This window comes from Pezoporus flaviventris, unplaced genomic scaffold, assembly GCF_033815535.1.
Source record: "Pezoporus flaviventris isolate CSIRO_AGI_PZ_B2104156 unplaced genomic scaffold, CSIRO_AGI_Pfla_v1 ptg000072l, whole genome shotgun sequence".
Classification (NCBI taxonomy): domain Eukaryota; kingdom Metazoa; phylum Chordata; class Aves; order Psittaciformes; family Psittacidae; genus Pezoporus; species Pezoporus flaviventris.
The window spans coordinates 9,249,429-9,264,347 of NW_026892620.1; the positions used below are offsets into that span (position 1 = coordinate 9,249,429).

Sequence of the window (14,919 nt, forward strand, 5' to 3'; positions counted from 1 at the left end):
CCAAAGGCAGGAGCAGCCCAGTGTCCTGGCCCAGCATGGGCAGCAGCAGAGGCCTAGGCAAGAGCACAGGGACAGAGACGATGCTTACAATGTGCAGGGATTGCAGAGGTATCACTACATCTAGTGAGCTGCAGCTGCTGAATTACTGAGCTAAATCAATTAATGGAAGAAAAAGACTTTCTTAACCACACGCTAACATTTTGAACCCAGTAAACTTCTGGTATCTTCACCATCCTGTGTTATGGAGCTCCTGAGTGAGCAGTAAAAAAAAACAACCCATGTTTTCTTACCTATTCTGACCAAGTCACCAGCCCTCTCACTTCTGTTTAAGTCAAGTATTCAATCTTCCTCCTCTGCAGGCCATCTCTGGTTTCCCACACTGGATACACTGCTCTTCCAGCTGGATACTGTCTTGTATTATGAACAGTTCTAGTTCTTCACACAGTCTTTAGTAAGAGCCTCTGCACAATAAAAGATCAGGCACTTGGTCTTCCTTTCCTGTTTAGGAGGAAGGTTGACCAGAGGGACAGCAAATGCATCCAGCTCTACCTTGGGGTGGTTAAGGGAATTCAAAGACAGTGCCAGCTCCTTCTGTAAAGACTTGCATCGAATAATCATAGAATCATAGAATAGTTAGAGTTGGAAATGACCTTAAGATCATCTAGTTCCAACCCTCATGCCATGGGCAGGGACACCTAACAACAGACCATGTCGCCCAATGCTCTGTCCAACCTGGCTTTGAATACTGCCAAGGATGGAGCATTCACAACTTCCCTGGGCAACCCATTCCAGTGCCTCACCACCCTCACAGTAAAGAACTTCTTCCTTATATCTAAGTTTAAACCTATTAAACTTAGATATATACTTAGATATAAACTTAGACCTATAAACTATATCTAAGTTTAAACCCATTACCCCTTGTCCTACCACTACAGGCCCTGATGAAGAGTCCCTCTCCAGCCTCCTTGTAGGCCCCCTTCAGATACTGGAAGGCTGCTGTGAGGTCTCCACACAGCCTCTTCTCCAATCAATAGAAAAAAGATAAAGGAGGGGGGGGGGGGGGTGGTAGGGATCTGAGTATGGAGCCAACTGTAAATGAAAATACACAGGGAAAGTTGGCACTAGCAAAATAAAACATCCAACGTGTGAGTCAAATCTAGTTTATACAAAGGCTTCAAAATATAACAGTAAACCTGATCAGAATTTAGAGCATTGGCTGTACTTGCTCAGCGCTTACATAGAGTGTAGGAAAGCTGCTCAGTTCACTTGGTGGTTATTTTTTCACTCCCACCAACCATTCTGTACTGTTTGGCTGGGGCCTCAAACCAGTGATGTTACCACTGAGAAGACAAATCGGATTTGGGCTTTTGTTATGTTTTCTTTTTTTAGAAAGAGGCTTTTCCTGTTTTAAAGCAGAAATGGTATTTTATTGATTTTATCTGATCCTGAAAAAATCAAAGAATTACAAAGGTTATGTACAAGTATTTCTGGAAGTAAAAATCTGGGATCTGTTGCCAAGGTTTAACATCTGTGTTTGCTGTCTTAACCACTGATTCAATAAATATGTATGTATAAAACCTTGTGCGTAGGACTGTCCATTTTCTGTGTTGAATTATCTTAATCTTACTTTGTGGGTGAAAATAATAAAGGCTTAGCTAATTCAACACTGTGGAGGCAACACGTCATTCCAGTTCCACCAGCAGATCTCCTTCTCCAACGGTATCACCAGCTTTGCAGTGCACAGCTTTCACCTGCGGTACAGAAACAGGAACAATTTCAAACTTCCCTCAATAGCATGGTTGAATAAATGGTTTGGTTGACATTGCTCATATAGAGTATCACATCTGCATGCACAGGGTAAGTGGCCACTGCAACATTATGACCGTCATAGGGATCGCAGATGCCCGTACGTTGGAAGGGCCTCAAGAGGCTGACATCTCAACCTCTAGTGTTCAGAGTCCAGCTGAGCTTTGAGTATCTCTGAGAATGGAGACTCCACAACCTTCTCCAGTGCTTGGCCAACTCATGTCAAACTCCATCAAGGGATTTAGGCATCTACTACTAGCTGGTTTTTTTATGACTTGGGAGCTGGAAGACCTGAATGTCAGGTGGAGATGGCACTTAAAAATTACAAGGTATCCTTCTTCCACCTGTTTGCACTACTGTTCGTTTACTACTGAAGCTTAAAATCCTTTATTAGAGGACAGGCTGACTCTTCAACACTCACACTTGTGTTTCAATTAAATATCCCAGTATTTCTTGCATGACAGATTTTAAATACAACTGAATTTTGGGACCGAAACCATGGAGTGGGAGTCCCTCAATCCCTGGAGCACTGGGATAGATTGATTCAAACTGAACCAGGATCCTTTAACATAACTGAACTTGGCAAAGGCCCACCACTGTCAAATAAATGCAGCTACATCTGAAGACAACTTACATACTCATGTGCAGATTCCTGAATTTTAAAACAGGAAAATCTTACGCTATTCCCTCATTTCCTCTATAAAAGGCTGCAACATGTTTGAACTCCCTTTCAGCACACTGGAGCTCCAGAAGTTACTTGAAGCTGTATAACAGACTTTACTTGCAATATTAATTCAAAGCTCACACTGAAATGCCCAAATCCTTGTTCAAAACCTTGTTCAGCAGTTAGCTCCATTTAGTCACCCAAACATTACCTTGGACTCCTAAAAGAAACCTGGAGGATACCCAAAATACCAGGCTAATATTCCCCATGTCCAAGTTAGTTTGATAGCCTAAAGCCACATGAGCTGTAAGCGTATCTCTGGCTCTGTAGCATACTCATAGCATTACTCAAGAAATGAAGCTGGATACCGTACGTGGGCAAAGACATGATGTACAAAAAAGGGCTTTATTTCTACATCAACAGTAGGCAGCCTACCTGATTCCTCAGCAGTGTGGAAAATATACTACTTCTTTCATTTCTTTATCTACAAAGCCAATGTTCAGCAAACCCTGTGGCTGACCAGTGCTTCAAACTCCCCAGTGGTTTGTGACATTCCTTGCTCTGACCCACGCACAGCTGTCCCGGAGGAGACTGGAGGCACAACAGTCCCTCCTCATCTTTCCCTCACTTTTAAACCACCTGCAGCTGGATTGAACTCAAAGTAGACAAAAACAAAGCACTTTTCTCACAATTATAAACAGGAAGATGGGGTTTGATGCAGAAAAGGAATTCAGCCAGGAATGAAAATGGGGACAGCTTCCAGCTGAAGACAAAGGAACTGAGTTTCAAAACATGGTTTCAGGGCATCAAAATGTAGACTACCAGCCAGTGCCAAACAACCCATTCCTGTGGAGGAGCCAAGTTATTTTGGCGCTCAGAGTCATGACTTTGCACTGCAAAATGGGATGAATCCTGTTTAGCAGCTTCATCTCTACACAGCCCAAAACTTGTTTGCCTTTTCAAATTGTTAAAATTCTAAAGAATCAAATTACTGTTAAAATGCAGACACCAAGGGGACATTGCAAGGTGCATATTGGGCCTACTGAATGGCCTGTGCACCATTCACATCCCATTTTGAAGGATTACTAATCCAAACATGGGGTTTACATGGCATCCGTATAGAACGAGTGGGTGATATTTATTAATGGGAGAAGTACAAGCAGAATTTTAAGGAACAGGTCCACAGGTTACAGCACACCCTGATGGGAATGGGAAAGTTAAAAAATAAAAGGGAGTGGGTGGGAGAGGGAATGGCATTTTAATTACAAATACTCCCTAGTTAACAGCAGTGAATGCAAAAAGGCAGCAGCAAGGGGTTAAACAAAAGAAGCAAAGAGGAAAAATTAAATTCTGGGAAATATTAATCAAGTGAGAAAATAAATTATATAGGAATTAATGCATGAAATAAACCCAGAAAGTGGCAATGCTAGAGTGACAGGATAAGGTACGTCCTCCCTCTCTCTGCAATTCTTTCCCTTGAGACCCAATTTTGCACTAGGTACACTGGAAGAGGCAAGCCCTGGGTCCCAGCCTCAGGGACGATGTTAGTGCTGTGCCAAATAAGCCTTTCCTGTAAACACACAAACAGTCCTTGGCATAAGAGAGCCATCCTGAGATCTCAGCGAATCTTGCCAGTGGCCGACCTTGTCCCTGCCCTGGAGAGCCAGGCTCCTTGCTGCCTCCCTCCGGGATAAGGGATCTTGCACTGGGATTTGTTCTGCTGTTTTTAATAGCAAAATGGCAGCGCTTCAAGGAGAGCAGAGGGGCTTGACCCCAGGGAAAGAAGGGCCGGGGCAGGTGAGGAAATACTACACAGAAGAGAATTCATAATCCAGATCCAGACCCTGCTCTCCATTTGAAAAGGATGTATCAGGGGCCCATGTCTAAGTGATGGTTTCAGGCTGTGAATTATAACCTGGCACAGGGATGCTCTGAGGCCCTCACATGAGGGCTGACAGTCCCCAAAACCAGATGGGGTTTAAGGCATATCCTTATCATGTAATCTTAAACAGTTCCCTGCCCAGAGCACTGGTTTTGGTACATCCTGCACTGCAGGAGAGTCCCAGGTCAGGTCTGCAACGCGGATCCCTCAGAAACAAGGTATCACAATACACAGCCTTGCAAAGCTTAACACATCTTCAGATCTAGGCTTCTTATTTAACAGCCACAAATAACGAACAAATTGTTTCATTTATCTTCCTGCAAAAGCACTTTCTATGCCTCATTCTAAGTGGTTTTTTTAATGTCAAATTGTTTGCCGTTAATGAATTAGCTGACATAGAGATCTCCCTTCTTTCCATTGCTCTCTGGAAAGATGGAATGTGGAGAACCAGTCTGCAACACCTTTCAGTTCAACTTAGCACTGTAACATAGAATCATAGATAACAAACCTTTTAGGGGAGAAAGACTTATCTGAATTTCTGAAGCCAGTAAAACTATTTACTGCTGTGCTAGCTAAGGCTCAGAACTACTTAAAACAGCATTCACAGCAGATCCAAATGTTAAAAATTAATGACAACTCACTTTGAGAGACTTACAACAATCAGACTTAATTCCTTAACAACCAGAATCCTCCTTTCTTCCTTTTTAAATCCTATCCTACTTGACAAGCTGCATATGGTTTAAGAGACCCAAGGTAGCTTACCTTGCCTGTTTTAGCAGCGGTCATACTGTTCTGCATTTTCATTGCTTCAATTACACAAATCTCTTGACCTTCTGAAACCTGGTAAAATTCAAGTGGTACAAAATGAGGATAGAGGATTTAAAACGCTCTAAGTGTGTATGATTCTTCTGGAAAATAAAGGGATTATTTCATTAAATGCTATACAGACTCTGATGGCGTAAGTCAAGGCAGCCAGCTACACAGTCATGATACAGACCACAATCACAAAAGGCAACTGCTTTCGCCAAAACCAGCAGAAAAATAGGGAGAAAGGAATCATACTTAAAACTACCACCCCAGACAAACCACATACCCACCACAGATCAACATCAATTAAATCCAGAGCAAAATTTGATTTGTGCAGGTTTGGCTGGGAAGCCTTTGCTTTGCTTCCCTGGTGCAGATCCCACAGATACTAATCCTGATTCAGAAGCCAAAAGTTCCTTGGCAGGTGTCTGGGGAGCATGGACTGGAAGCTCCAGTATTACCCAACGTGCTAATGCTGAGCAGAAAGTCACACCTCTGCACCTGGCAGCATCCAGATGATAGCTGATGACTTCAGACTAATGGAAGGGAGCACGCCTGCAAGGAACCACCACCTCTCATCCACAGGGAGGGATCACGGAGGCAAAACCATCCTTTTCACCACAGCTCTTAAAAGGAAACACTTGAGTTTCCTCTTTCTGCTGGCTTGCACTCTGCAAACAGGCATGGAGAAGCTCCAGGTCACCAGTAACCCACTGGGCTGCTCTGCTGGGCTCCCTGCGTGCCCAGTCAGATCCTCCTTCCAACACCTTGGGACTACACTGTGCAGAGGAAAGAGCCACGTGAAGCTTTAGAGTGTCAGGGGGTGGGGGGAGCCACCTATACATGAGGCGAAAACCACGGGTCTCAGGCTTTATCCCTCATGTAACCCAGCGATCAGGCAGTCATCCCATGAAGATGATGGATGCCAGAGAGGGAAGGGCATGGGGCCCTCCATGCCAGTATTTCAATAGGACTTATGCAGGTACACCCTTCTGGGGTGCCTGGCTCCAAGTGCCCACTGCAAGTCTTTTCATTGGGGTTTAGCAGATGTAGCCTGCCATTCACTCATCATCCCAGCAAATTTGGGATGCTTTCATTCTGATGTTAAAGTTTCATTAAAGAGGGTAATTTGAGAGCTGCAGAGATCTGGTTTGTTACCAGAGTTTGCAACTTGTCTGTTTGTTATATGTGCCAGCGCCCTCAAAATCTCTTTGTTTATATGCATGCATACAGATGCATTTCTCTAATATATGTAAAATGAGTAATACATATTTAGTGACAAGTGTGTACCACTTTGGAGGAATATAATGTCCAACAGGAAGCTGTGGAGTCAGAGATCAAATGCACATTCTGAAAATCAAAAGCTTTTTTGATAAAGCATGCGCTAGCAATGACTGAAAAGCATTGATACCTGCCTTTGGATTCAGAGCAAGACTGAAGAACAGACATTATGTTAAAAGGTGTTTATGCGCCCTTTCTCCAGCAGACTGCTGGAGCAGCAATATGACTGGCTTTTGGGGGTAAATAAGAAAAGCGCTTGCTCTGGGAACACGCTGTACTAACCGGATACAGAGAATATGCAACACCCAACACTTCACCTGCAGAAATTCCATCCTGAGCTTCAGGTGAGCACTTAAGTCATTAGCAGTGTCAAATTCAGTGAATAGTACCAGAGATTTGTTCTTTGTCTCCAGTTACTTCCCCTCTATTCCCTTTCCCCATCTTTTGTCTCCTTCCTTTCACACCTGCTGCTCTGCCCGTAGCCTTGTCCAAATAGCTTGTTCTTTCCTTCCTTGCTTCTTTTCCTCCTTCTCCCTGTCTCGCTGCTCATGTTTTCTTCTATCTGCTCTGAACTTCTCAGACATTTATGTGCTTAAGAGGCAGCTATGAATATCTACTTCTGTTAAGAAACAACAACAACAATAGTAATAAAATAAAAAGCCTGTTGGAGTTTTGAGGGTTTTTTAATAGCCTATTTCAGAAACACATCTGACACCCTCTGGTTAAAACTCAGCTATCAGAGCACCAAGAACATGGGCCTCTAAAGTTTGCTGAAGACTGAGATGCTAAGGAGTGCAGATCTGAACTGAGTAGCCTAATTTCAAGGGCACAAGAAAATCTTCTTGAGCCCCAGTGCAATTCAGCTGTAACATGGCTTCATCAGGTGGATGGTGTGCAAATGAATCAGTTAGCAATTACCTAAACATAGTTCCGAAAATACATCTGCTGGGAAAGTATGGCATTGTCTCTAGGTCTAGCACTAAAATGCCAGAAGTATTAAGTGGTTGTGAGATGGCGATGTCCATGAATCTGAATTTCTCCTCACGTTCCCTCCATTTCTCAAAACCAAAGTTTTTGTGTTTTACGTAATACCTGCTGGGTTGATGACAAAGGAAGCCTGGGAAGGAAATACCCCTCCTCAACCCGCAAAATATATAGACAAAGTATCCAGTTAATATCTAGTCTCACTAATTTGAAGGAAAGAGGCACTTTCCACAGGTACCACGTGTGAAAATGCTGTGTCAGCACTTCTGATGATGTGCTATTTGTTGAAAATTGCCTTGGTGAAAGTGTCACTTAAGCACAGAAGTTCAATTACTGTTCTTATGTTAAACCTTTACAGTTCCCCTCATTATGTTGCAAAGCGACAAATCCTAAAATTAGGCACTTGTATCTCTCTTTTCTCTTTTTCAGTCTTTTGGGCATTGTCCAATTTCTTTCATTCCACAATTGCACATATCCTTTTGCCTGTTATTTAGCCTGCAAATTAAAATCACAGCGATGTGTACAAGTTCTTGCTTTCTAACCTATTTAAGGATTTATCTGGACCATTTGTAATGCAGCATTTTCATCATATAATTTATTTCTTTCAGTAGATGGTAAACCAGTGTAAACCATCATCTTTACATTTCAATTTAGAGAGGTCTCAGTGATGACCTGAATCTGTCAAAACAGGCAAATAAAATCAAACAAAACATCTGATTGATTGGAACCGAGTGAAATAAAAGGACTCCTTTTCTTAAAAGAAATTAAACTCAGGTATCTCTCTCACAGAGTTGTGCTACAGACAGATCTTCTCTAACACTGCTTAGAACAGTAAAATAAATGAGTGATTAACTGTCAGACCTGCAGTCTGTATTTTAGTAGCTTGCTTCTGCGTGGTGCAGTTCAAAGTAGCTGTTCAGTTTTGTTCTCCACAGAGTGAAAAGGAACAATAAAAAGAAAAAAAGAAAGAAAAAGAGGAGGAAAAAAAAAAATCATTGAACAGGAGGGTTCTTAAGATCTCGATGTTACTAACATCGATGATGTGAATTTGGGAGCCCTCAATAGCACTGTGTGAATAACACAGGGACTGCATGGTGGTTGTTATCTGCTCTGGACAAAAGGTTACACATGGGACAGGGAACTGTGTCCAGTCATTTCCCAGCCAAGCAACTCACAACACGGGGTGGAAGCAGAATCTGAGAAGCCGCAACCCTGAAGAGTTTTCATTTCAGCATAAAGACAAACTGCACTTACAGATAGGTCCCTTTAAACCTCAGAAACAGCAAAAGACAGCGCACACCCCAGGGCATCGCTACCACAGGATGGATCTTTGTGAATATGGTACACTTTCCTCAGACTTTTGTGCATCATCTGATGAAGACTTAATGATTGTGACAGGACATCTTCAATGTTAGGCTTACAAAATGGTCACAAGCCCCGCAAGTCTTTCTGATAAACCCAATCGGTGCTGATGTATTTCCCGGCTCTCTGTCTAATTGGTGTAAAGTTTGCAGATCTGAATCCCCTATCTTTTATCCAGCTTGCTGCGTCCTCTCCTTTGACATGAGGTCAGGGTTCACATTCGCATCCGATTATCGAAGTGGCACTCATTAACCGGCAGCCTGCCTCGCACCAAAATGAGTTCGCTGGAAGGGGAACTCAGCCCATTTACTCAGCAGATTTCAGCATTTTAAGGAGGCCTGAATGTCACACAGTATTGCTACGTTTTGAGGAGTTTCAGACATCTCCAGCTGATGATTAATTGTGAGTGATGGGAAATAAAATCCAGTAAAGCCAGCTGCTTGCCATGGTCGGCAAAATTACTATAATGGATATAGGCTGCCAATTTTCCAGTTTTACTGGCAAGTCTTCCAAGTGTAATTAAGGGAAGTTATAAATGATATGGAAATCTATCAAGTCCCATTTATTTTCAGAGGACTCTTTCCCCTGAGACTTTTATCTTCAAGCTTATAGTTTGCTTTGTTGTGCTAATGATTTAAACCATTTCTTATTTCTGATTAAAACCCCCAATATCCTTCATAAGAAGTTAGATCCACTTTATTCAGAAGGATTTAAAGAAACAGAAACCTTTTTCAAAGTTGTGTTTGTAACCATGCTGAGCTCTCGCTTCCTCTGTGGAGGCGTAACAGAGCATCCTCCATCTTAGGCACCTTGTTACCATTTGGATTTCTGCTTCCAACAGATTTTGGGGATTGGGAAAGATCTGAGATGGGGAAAGAAGGGAAAAGAGAGAATTAAAAAAAAAAAAAATTTAAAAATACACCATCAACAAAACCCCAACTTCCCTCTAAATCCTCCATAAACAAAGATCGTAGGTGCTGCCTTTAAACACTAGGCATTTAGCACAGGGTGGTGTTGCTCACTAATGCTGTTTGATTTGGAATAAAAGCATGAAAATGATGTGCAAAGGCCTAAAATTGGAGATGTAAAGGATGACTGCACAGTATTCCATTTCTCAATTTCATCCTTCAGAGCCACAAAATGGGGGTGATACAGTTACTGGATGAGATTTACAGTAACAGCTGTGGTCTTCCCACACAAGGGAGGACCTTCTAATGGGCTAAGGTCTGTTTTGAACAGACGGGGAGTAGCAAAACAAGGTTCCCTATTAAGGGTGTGCAGTAATATTCCTGATAAAGAAAATGAGTAGTAGTAGTCTGATTGCTTTAAAAGACCTAAATCTCCTTTCACTGTCAAAAATAAAAACAGAAAAAAAAAAAAAAAAAGAAAAAAAAAAAAGAAAAAGGAGCTATTTTAGAAAGTTCAAACTGCTAAATAAATGAAAGACATGTAAATGTAAGGGTTTGTTTTTTTCTTAATCTCCTCACTATGAACTGTAAAGAATGCATAGGAACCAGTGCCAGGGGCATATGGCTTTCTCCTGTGCTGAACATTCATACAAAAGACAGGTTCATCAGTCATTGGAGTATCTGGATAAAAAATTAACTCCTGATGGATGGTATTTAGAGCTTACCTGCTGCTAGTACATTACCAGAGAAACACAGGTTTTGAAACCCACATGACATTAGAAACTGCAGACCATGAAGTACCCCACGTGCAAGCACACTTATAGAGTAAGCCAGGTTACAGAAAATAAGAAATAAGCTATTTAAACCCTCTGCCTAAAATTGGGCCTGCTACAAGGAACCCTGGGTCAGCCCTACACAGGCCAATTAATGCACAGCATCTGCTGTACAGAAGCCGTGCATGAAGCACTTCCGAATGATTTCAGCAATTAAAAGAAAACTGTTTCCTGCCTGTTCTGACAGCAACTGTTTCAATGCAAGAGTGAGCACCAAATCATTGTGTGCAGCTGAAAAAATTAAGTCTTTTTTTTTGTCTTTTTTTTTTTTTTTTTAATCCTGTGAAAAGGGGGTGGGAGGGATGAAGATTTCTTACGGAATCAGATCGGTCTTTTGTTGTCCGACATTCTGTGGTTTTCTGCCAAATTAGACAGAAGGCTGCAAGGGTTTACGGGGCCCTCTACAGTATCACCTTCTGGTGCACCGTGGTTCCCTCAAAAGATAGATCAATATCAACCCTGCTGATTTGCCTACAAAAGTGAAAATCCCTCAATTACATTTTTAAGACCATTATATTTAGAACACAGGTGCTCTGCTGCGTAACATTTTTAAGGCTCTTGGAGCTGAAGGGAAAAAAAAAAACAAAACAGTGACAGCCCTAAGGAAAAATGATCTTAGATTTGGCTAAAAGCAAAGTGAGAACTGGATTTTACTGGTATCTCCTTTCTCAGCTTTGGGAAGACATTAGTAAATATCCTGCACAATGTCACTTATGCTGCAACCTGTGTCCTTTATTAAGCCTCATAAGTAAGAAGGGACAATGCAAGACGGTGCCATGAGAAATCTAGTTACCCTCTCTTGTAGCCTTCCTCCAAATAATTACAAACATTCATCTTGTTTATGCCTGTAAAAGCCACTGAACAGTGAATTAAGTATGCAGTCACTATCTAAAAGCCTTATGAAGATACTGGGATTTTTGTTTGTTTGTTTGTTGTTTAAACTTAGTCCATGCTGGTATCATTCGCTTCCCAGATTTTTTTCTCGCTGACTTGTTGGCAATCTGGCAGCAAGCATCCAACAAGAAAACAAATCAAGAGGAATTGGATGAGCAGCAACTGAAATTCCTTGACATTGTCCATTACCATGTAAAATAATGAGTGCAGATTTTCCCTTCTTTCCAAATTAACTTTGAAACCATAGCTATAGAGCTGCAAACATAATTAGCGGCAATTAAAGGTAGTTGACAAATCATTATTAAACTTTTTTTGCCACACTCCTTTAATGAATGAATCCAGAGATAGCACATCCCAAATTTTGTGACCTCTGACTAACCAAAGGTCAGTGATGTCCCCCTGACAGCAATCAGCGCTGGTCATTGCACTCCCACTTATCCAAAACACACTTCCCCAACTGCCTCTGAGATCCCAGCGTGCTGGGGAAGTGATATGCAGGCAGAGAATGTCTGGGGGCAATTCTTGTGCTACTCAGATCAAGGCAAGGCTTAAGTTTCCATCACACCAATTTTTATCATTCAGCTCTTTTACTAATGGCCCAAAAGTTGCTTACCATTTGAAATGGCAAAGCACACCAATTAACAAATAATAATTACGAATTACTTTCAAAGGATGGTAGCATTTCTTCCCTAAGAGAAAACTCTAATAATATTGACTCATCACCAGAATATGATTTTAGTCTTAATTACACCATACTTGAAGACAAACCTTAGATAGTGCAATTGCATAAAGATATAGCAGAAAAATCTATGCAAGTCAAATATAAAAACCCCACATAAACATGTTATGAGCGATTACTATAGTTAAGGCGGGTTCTAATGTAAGCACAATTATTCCTTGAAGTCTTGTGTTCTAAGAATGGCGAAAAATTTACATGCTTCTGAAATTTCACAGCTGTGAAACTGTTTCCCTTTCCTGTTTAGCAATAGGTTTTCTGCCCCACAAAAACATACCCCCAAAAAATAACTTAATGCACAGAATCATAAAAACTACATGAGGTTTTTGAGCATATTTGGTCAAGTTTGAAAACTCCGTCTAACTGAAAAATGTAGTTAGTATTTGCTCTGGGATTGCTGAAGAACAGGAGGGAGGAAAGGAGGTAGAGGGAAAGAAAATGGAAAAAGCAACAATAAAAGGAAAATAAAAAGGTTCACGCAAGACAATAATCTTATTTGGATTTAAGAATATTTTACCAGATTATCAATACTATGTGTTTCCGAACAAAATGTGGAACTGTTACTTAAGCAAATACATTTTCACAGTTTTTCCTGGCTGTTATTTCTCTGTTCTAAATTCCAAACAGTATAAGACAAGAAAGATAATGCTGTTTTTTTTTTTCTTTTTAGATTTTGAGGCCTAAAGGTAAATATGATTTAAAACAACACACAATTGGCTGACAGCAAGAGGTAACTTTGTAACTCCATTTAACTCCACTTTCTCTTTCAAGAGAATAAACGCTGCAGTGAGAAACGGAACTTAGGAAGCTGGTTTGTTTTGGTTTTTAGTAGTGAGTATTTCAACAGCAGAGGTCAAGCAAAACATATCTTTTCCCATAGCAAGAACTTTCCAAGGCTTGTGAGATGGAAAATTGTGGGGAAAGATTTTTTTTTTTAACTATTCCTCTAAAGAATAACAAGAGAAATTAAAATAATGTGCATAAGCCTGAACTGGAGGAGGAATGCCATTTAGAAGAACTGAAATGCAGCTTAAAACATCTTCCTCTGTTGTTTTTAAAACACAGGCTCACTAAGAGCAATGTGTTTTGCATGTTATACAAGTAAAATAGCAGCCTTCAGGTTACACATTTTTAAAATTACTGACATACTTAGCATATAGCAGCTGACATCTTGATAGAAAAAAACATCCCATGCAGCATCAACACCCATGACTACTCTAGCATCTACCTGAAATTCTAAGAAATTTTGATATGAGAAAAGTCCATTTAAAGCGTGGGTTTGAATGGTGATAACTTCCAAACCCAGGGGTAATCTCAAGTTACTGGAAAGAAGAGAGGAAATTTAAAATCTTACTTAGGTCAAAATAATTAACTGTCCTCTTCTTTTGGCCATAGTCCTACAATAATTCAGTAATGCTGGGGTGTTTACCCAGATTTGCTTTCCTTTTACATATCTATGGATTGGAGGAATCATTGAATTGATTTAGGCTACCAGCACTGGTGTTAGCTTATTGACCGATACCTGGCTTAGTAATGCCACCTATTCTGCTTAATTTAATTAAAAAAGAAAAACCACAAAGAGAAACATACAACTATAAGAAAATCTCTTTACATTTCTGATACATAGAAAACTGAAAAAGCAAAAACTATATTCTTAGGTGAAAATACAGCAAAGGCTACAGGATAATAAGGATAGTTCAGATCTTTTTCTATTGCTGTGGATAGTCCAGACTACCAAAGTTGAAATCAGCTGTGGGAACACTTTGGGTGGCTTGTTTTAAATGGGGTACAACAACACTGCTTTACCTGTTCAACCATTAGGACCTTGGGCTTTTCCTGCCCCTTCAATTTTAATGCACTGAATGCTACATGCACAAAAATTAAGCCAAGCAACTCAAGATGATGAAGAAATCTTTGCAAGTGCCTGCCCATTTCCTGCCCTCTAAGTTAAGCAGTGAATCTGTGCAGCTTTAGTAGTTTTTATGGTGCATTATTTGTGGTAGTTGTGGTGAGATCAAAACTGTTTGCAGTGCCATCTCCATACTCCAGCATTAAAATCCTGCTGCATGCTAGCAGAGCTGACTCGTGCTGTCATCGGTGTCAGCCAAAACAGAGCAAATCCGTTGCCTGGATTTCAAACCCAGTGGCTTCTCTGGCCCTTGGCACCATGGGGAACCAAAAAGTAACTCTCCTAAAACTGAACTCCGTCCTAATGCACACTCATCATTAACAATCTACTTAGAAAATTAACATGCAAACACCCTCGCACTCCAAAACGGTCATTTCCTATAAAATGTGACTCTGTTATCATGAGGAAAGTAAGCTAAATTCAAATCTTCTTTCCCTAAATAATATGAACCATCTTCCCAGTCAGCCAGATTTCTAATTGTTTTGTTGTTTATGTTGTTTTCTGCTTCTAAGTGCTTTCATTGTGTTTCCAGGAATAATTGAGTGACAATCAATTACAGTCTTCTGATCTCATGAAGGAAAATAAAGAAAGTAGAAAGTAACTAAAAAGCTAAAAAATTGGCAGCATCACAAGTTATGCTTCTCTCCAACTGACACAGAGCACTTCCCCACTGTGTTACTAAAATCCATAGATCATCTTACAGACAAAAGAAAATAAATTCTTTGCATATGCAGTATCTTTTGGCAAAAATGAACTGAAAACTGCTCATCAGACCAGCTGGATAGAGGATGCTCACACAATCTTCTATCGGGCTTCATCAGACCAAAGTATTTTTCAGCAACAGCAGCCAAAT

General features: G+C 40.7%; 1 protein-coding gene across 5 annotated transcripts in view; it reads right to left on the reverse strand.

Annotated features, from left to right (window-relative positions):
• Positions 1–1,375: 1,375 nt before the first annotated feature.
• Positions 1,376–14,919, reverse strand: part of PCCA (propionyl-CoA carboxylase subunit alpha) — a 290,674-nt gene continuing 277,130 nt past the window's right edge. For all 5 annotated transcript variants that reach the window (XM_061472833.1, XM_061472832.1, XM_061472831.1 and 2 more), the window contains 2 exons: positions 5,115–5,192; positions 1,376–1,751 (listed from right to left, as the gene is read on the reverse strand). In XM_061472833.1, coding sequence (XP_061328817.1) covers positions 1,683–1,751; positions 5,115–5,192 — 147 coding nt within the window. In that variant the 3' untranslated portion in view covers positions 1,376–1,682. The remainder of the gene's footprint in view (positions 1,752–5,114; positions 5,193–14,919) is intronic.